Source organism: Gastrolobium bilobum, unplaced genomic scaffold, assembly GCF_033153095.1.
Source record: "Gastrolobium bilobum isolate Gb01-03AN ecotype WA unplaced genomic scaffold, APGP_CSIRO_Gbil_v1 utg44646, whole genome shotgun sequence".
In the NCBI taxonomy this organism is placed as follows: domain Eukaryota; kingdom Viridiplantae; phylum Streptophyta; class Magnoliopsida; order Fabales; family Fabaceae; genus Gastrolobium; species Gastrolobium bilobum.
The window spans coordinates 57,436-63,851 of NW_026897651.1; the positions used below are offsets into that span (position 1 = coordinate 57,436).

Genomic DNA, 6,416 nt, shown 5'->3' on the forward strand with positions numbered 1-6,416 from the left:
TTTTTTGGCACTGACTTAAATGTCTTGCTGGCTCCGCCACTGCACATACCGATAGGATTTCATAGCATCATGATAGGACTTGATACCAGTCATACCCTTATTTTGTTTGTATATATGTACATAGTTGGCTAAAATCATGCTCTAATAACTGATGTATTATTAAGTGACTCGAGATACTATTTTGTGATAAATAGTTTCGTAGTGAATAGATGTCCACTTCAATGTATTATATTTTGAGATATGTTGATGTATGCATCATGATTTTCAGTTAGAAGTTATGTTATGTTTGAAGAAACAAAAAGCATACATATTTTTCTTATTTTTTCTGCAACTTCGAGTAAACCAAGTATTGTCATAATCAGTAATACAAACAAGGGGTAGGATCCTTTGACACCGGTGTTAAACTTTGAAATTTGACACCAAATTTTAACTGTTGATTTCCGTCAATCAACGGTTATCATTTATTGAGAATTACACTTATATTATTAATTTCCAATAAATGATAACCGTTGATTGGCAGAAATCAATGGTTAGGATTTGGTGTCAAATTTCAAAATTTGACACCGGTGTCAATGAATCCTATCCCTACAAACAATAGTAGTTAAATGTGTCACAAATAGGGGTGTTAAACGAGTCAGGGGCATTTGGTTCGGCTCGTGAAGGCCTGAATTTACATGTCTAAAATTGGTTGTTGGCACCAGGCTTGAAGTTGTATAAAAGCTCGTTTAATAAAAAGGCTTCAGGCTCTAAATCAAAAGCTCGGCTCGAAAGCCTCTTAGGCTGGCCTAGTATATTATTTTATATTTTTATTTTATTTTTTTTTATACTACTTGTAATAGCGTCTCTTTCTCCTTAATCTATTTCACCTCATTTTATTGGTTAAATAGATTTTTTGAATGATTTTGTTCTATATTATGCTGTTTGGATATATATTAAATTTATGATAGTTATGGAATTACTAGTATTGTTAATTGTATGTTTTGTTTGGATAAATTTTTGTTATTTTATTTTTTTTAAACAGGCTAACAGGCTAAACCAGACTTTTACTTTATGTAAATAAGTTAGGCCACAGGCCGATAATAATATTCCTAACAGGTAACAGGCTTGGTCAGACTGACACATTTAAACATAAACTTAGCCTTTTAAGATTAAAGCTCGATTCGGCTCGGCCCATTAACACCTCTAGTCACAAACGAACAATGAGAATACTAACAACGACTTGTGGTGCAGGAAAATGAATGCATAACAAAGGCCCATTTGGGTCAACTATTTGGGCCGCCATACACGGAGGCCCATTTCCGAGCATGAGAATGCATCACAGTCCCGCTAAAGTCCAAACCTTTTTTCTCCTATCGTCTCGTCATACTCTCTGCCTTCTCGTAAATCCCTTCCAATTTTCTTTGCAATCTGTCACTGAACTGAACTACAATACCCTTGTACCCCTTTTACATGCAACCCCAAACTATTTATTTGTTTATTTGTTTTTTTTCTGCCCACTGTCCCATTCCATCTTCATTCAACTCAATTCAGAGCTTATAGGATTCTCGATTTAAAAAAAAAAAAAAACCAAACCAGTTCTTATATTCCAACATTCTAAAAAAAACCACTCGATGCCCTAACCAAAACCCATCAATGTTTGGTTGATTCTTCAATATTGATATGGAGGCAGTGGCTGAGAACCGTAGGATGAGTGGACTGAAAAACCACCCATCGAAAAACCCTAACAAACAAACAACCCCAATTCCCAAACCTCAACAACCGAACGAGTTCCCATCCCACCTTGACACTCCGAACGTCTCATCCACAGCGCGAACCCTATGCAATATCCTAACCCGAACCTCTCCTCAGGACATTGAAAACGCCCTATCCTCCTGCGGCATCCACCCTTCCGAAGAGTGCATCCACGAGGTGCTGAAGCTGTCCTATAACTACCCGTCATCGGCCGTCAAGTTTTTCCGGTGGGCCGGAAGCATTAAAAAGCACTCGGCCCACGCGTGGAACTTGATGGTCGATTTGCTGGGCAAGAACCAGCTTTTTGAGGCCATGTGGGATGCAATTAGGTCCATGAAACAAGAAGGGGCTCTTTCCATGAACACTTTTGTCTCCATATTCAGCAGTTACTGCACTGCGGGTAGGTTTAGCGAGGCCGTTATGAGCTTCGATGTGATGGACAGGTACGGGATTGTGCAGGATGTGGTCGCCCTGAACTCGCTGCTCAGCGCGATTTGCCGCGAGGAGAATCAAACATCGGTTGCTGTGGAGTTCTTTGAGAAGATTAAGGGGAAGATTACACCGGACGGGGATACATTTGCTATATTGCTTGAAGGATGGGAGAAAGAAGGCAATGCTGCTGCAGCTAAGAGCACTTTCGGCGAGATGGTGGTTCGTGTTGGTTGGAATGAGCAGAATCGCGCTGCTTACGACGCGCTTTTGATGACTCTCGTTCGCGCTTCGCAGATTGATGATGCTGTGAAGTTCCTTAAGGTTATGAAGAACAATAGCTGCTTCCCAGGTTTGAAATTCTTTACCACTGCTCTTGATATTCTTGTCAAGCGAAATGATGTGGTTAATGCTATTCCCATGTGGGATGTCATGGTTGTTAGTGGATTAGTGCCTAATTTGATAATGTACAATGCTATGATTGGGTTGGTTTGCGACAATGGTGAGGTTGATCATGCCTTTCGGCTGCTTGATGAGATGGTCCTCCAGGGTACTTTTCCTGACTCTTTAACTTATAACATGATTTTTGAATGCTTGGTGAAGAACAAAAAGGCTCGCGAAACGGAAAGGTTCTTCACTGAGATGATCAAGAATGAGTGGCTGCCGACTAATTCTAATTGCGCTGCGGCCATCATGATGTTTTTTGATTGTGATGACCCTGAAGCAGCGCATGAGGTCTGGAATTACATGGTTGAAAATCATGTCAAGCCACTTGATGAAAGTGCAAATGCATTACTCATTGGTCTTTGTAAATTGAGTAGACTGACCGAGGTGAGAAGGTATGCTGAAGACATGCTCGATAGAAGGATTAATATATATGAATCTACAATGATGAAGTTGAAGGATGCGTTCTATAAAGAGGGTAGGAGTGCAAGAGACAGATATGAAAGTCTTTCCCGTAGATGGAAAGGCCATGTCAAGTTGTAATCTAGAAAATATTTTCTTTTAGTTATGTTTTAAATTATTTATACTCAACCTACAGTATCAGAAACAGGCAGGTTTTGCTTGTTCTTGACTGTCTTGGTGTTGCCTTTAAGATAGTGTTCTACAAGTTTCATCTTTGTCAGTCCATGCTAGCTTTCCTTTTGGTAATCTTTTGTTCCAGCAGTATTTTTTCCTGTCTAATTCCATTTCTTTTACTCATATTAAATGTTTATGTGAATATATTTGAGGCTGGTCACACTACGCTACTTGAGATGAATGTCTTTGCAGTTCATGAATTGTAGTTGATTTGTATGTAGTTGATTTGTTCAGAATTATCATAATATAAAACAATTTATATGAAAAAATTTATGTAAATATTAGTAATTAGCTATCAGTTTATGATTGTCATACTGACAATATCTCCCCAATTTCTGGTTCATATTTTGTGATGTAAGTAGTTCTTTTTTGGGCCTTTTAATGAAAGTTATGCAGGCTTAGAACAAAGCTGCAAATCGAGTCTCCTTGTTCCATTTCCTAAATGAAAATTTTATTATCCGTGTGGGCTTGAATTGAAGTCCCTCATGCTTGTGCTCCTTTACTGGTATGCATGCCAACTGGGAGTTTTTTGTTTTTGTCAGTTTCACACAAAAACTAACTTGGATTAATAGTTCCAGAATGGAGAGACATGCCTCCCACGGACATTCTTTTTATAATATGTGCGTTATTGAAAGTTTTTATGAAAGTCATGTAAGTCGTAATGTGGGTATGTTCATTCGAAAGATTCCCGTGTAGTTAATGACATATGAATAACTTAGGCACTCCTGCTTCAAGAATCATGGACCTTTATCTCTCTCTCATCCTCCGTAGGCTTCTCATTTCTTTATCTAGGTATGGCTTGATCAACAAAGAACCCTGGCAAGTCATTATTGGTTTCCTTTTCATTAAAATTTTCTTTTTTATACTTGTGTTTGAGGAATTAGATTGTGCTCTAGGTGAATGAGGAGGCAATTGTGGATCTTCATAGAGGGATATTGTGCATATCCATTTTTGCTTTGTCTTGCATTTATGTTCACATTTTTAGAGAGATTGTGATGATGTTTTAGAATTAAGATAGATGAGACTTTTTCGAGTAAGTTGAGGGTTAACTGGTTTAACCTGTTTTGTATATGTAATTTTGCGAAGCCTTGGATTGATGGTTATCATTTGATATACTAGATTTAAGGCAATACTGAAAAGAAGTGATAACTCTTTATCTATGATAAAATCTGAATATAGGATAATTTTATGGTTCAATCTTAAGAATTTTTTAGGGGAAAAAAAAGAAATTCTATAAAGGAAATGAAGAAAAGTAGAGCAAAATCCTGGTCAAAATATTCGATGATCTAGCAATCTCTTTTAAGTATGGAGCTATGGAGAGAAAAATGTGTTTAAAGAATAATTATGAGCTTTCCCTCTTCATTTTAACACTACATACCTCACTCCAGCTTGCTGTCATTGTACTTTTGTATAATTCATTCACCTATGTTTAGGAACAAGGAGGAGAAACTAAGGGAGAGTTATATTTGACACAAACGAACTCCTAACAAGGAGAATAAGTTTTGAGGGTATATTCTAGGAGAAATAAAAGGTAGGAGATTTATAAGGTAAATAGACAGGGTTACTTTGGCAGTTAGGAGGTTAGATAGTTGAATTGGGGAAATTGTAGAAGGAGCATCCATTTGGAAAAGTATCAAACTAAGACATTCTCAGTGGAGGGAAGGGATACCCCCTTGTAAAAGGGTTTTCCCTCATGTAATCTTTTTCTCATAATTCAAATACTGGTATTTCCCTCTTTTTCCTTACTTTTTTCCATTCTTTAACATTCTCTTACAATTCCTATCTTGCATAATTGGATAGCCTATCACTTTGGTTCGACCTGCCTTATCCTCTTATGTAGATGATGGAGCCTCGGTTTGAAGCTTTGGAGAGCTCGGGGAATGCCTCGAGAAAGTGATGGGAAACCATGTCACACAATTATTAGAGATGAAGAATAGAGTGGGGTAGTGTCAACATCAAGCAGCAATTAGGTCAATGGATGCACTAGGCATCGAACTAGAGGACAAGGGTTCCCAAGAACAACCCATTTGCGAGGAGATTCAGCCCTAGTCAGCCAAGAAAGTCGAGAACAGTGAAGGAAGTGGGACAAATCGTAAGTGGGTTAGTGGGATCCCAATTCAAAACGCCAAGTGCAGGAGATCGCTATCAAGGAGGAGGAAATAGTATCCTGAGTGGGCAACACCTTAATTAGGTCACTAAGCTTGTTATCAAGGTCCTCACTGGTAATTGGTTCGAAACCAGCCATGGTAGTAGAGAGGATCATGTCAAGTGGCAATATAACCTCTTTCGTAGGCTTTGTAGCCAAATCATCCGGTAATGGTTAGGTGGGGCTAAGGAATAGAGGAACTCCCTAACTCCCCTATCATGAATATGCCATGAGAAGGAAGGTTGTTGTTTCCACTGTGGATTTCCATTTGGATCGTTGCATTAATGCTGAGAGAAGAGCATTACTGTCATAATTCTTTCAAAGAATGAAGGTTTGGATGAGGAAAGGGAAGGGTTAATGCTGGAATCGCAAGACCAAGAAGTATGGGACAAAGAAGCTACCCTAGAAATTTCATGTGAATGGTAAGACTTATCCTTATTCTTAGCAGGGGGATGACTCACGCCAAGTCTATGAAACTCATAGAGCTGGTAGGAGGTGCACCTACAATTTTGTTGCCCATGGATTGGTGTAGAAGCTTGGCTTGAAGGTATCACCTACACCCTCTTTTGGGGTTCGTCTAAGGGATGGTTATAGGAGTAATATTGAGGTTTTTTTCCCTGCTTGATGTGCAACTAGGAAATTATGCCCTTACCTGTGACTTTTATCTGTATGAATTGGGTGAAGTTGATATAATCTTAGGATTAGCTTGGTTGGAGACTTTGGGAGAGGCAAAGGTTAATTGGAGGACCCTATCTATATCCTTCTTACGCCAAGGTCAAGAAGTGTGCATAAAAGGAGATCCTAGATTATCCCAAGCTATGGTATGTTTTAATGCTTTGATGAATGTGTCAGAACTAGATCAATCTCCATTATCCTCATTTTCTTAGCCATGTTGCCGGATTCAATTGGGGAAGTATGGATGAGCCAATAGATCTCACTCCTCAACAACTTTCCCGTTTACAACAACTATTAAACAAATTTTCACAATCCTTGAAGGGTTGCCTCCTAGTGGAGAAGTGGACCACCGAAT

The 6,416-nt window shown here is 38.7% G+C and overlaps 1 protein-coding gene across 1 annotated transcript; it reads left to right on the forward strand.

The window, feature by feature from the left end:
* Nucleotides 1-1,387: 1,387 nt before the first annotated feature.
* Nucleotides 1,388-3,353, forward strand: LOC133308976 (pentatricopeptide repeat-containing protein At1g77360, mitochondrial-like). Its single transcript, XM_061509705.1, has one exon. The coding sequence runs from the start codon at nt 1,660-1,662 to the stop codon at nt 3,145-3,147; it is 1,488 nt and encodes a 495-aa protein (XP_061365689.1). The 5' UTR covers nt 1,388-1,659; the 3' UTR covers nt 3,148-3,353.
* The last annotated feature ends 3,063 nt before the right edge of the window (nt 3,354-6,416 follow it).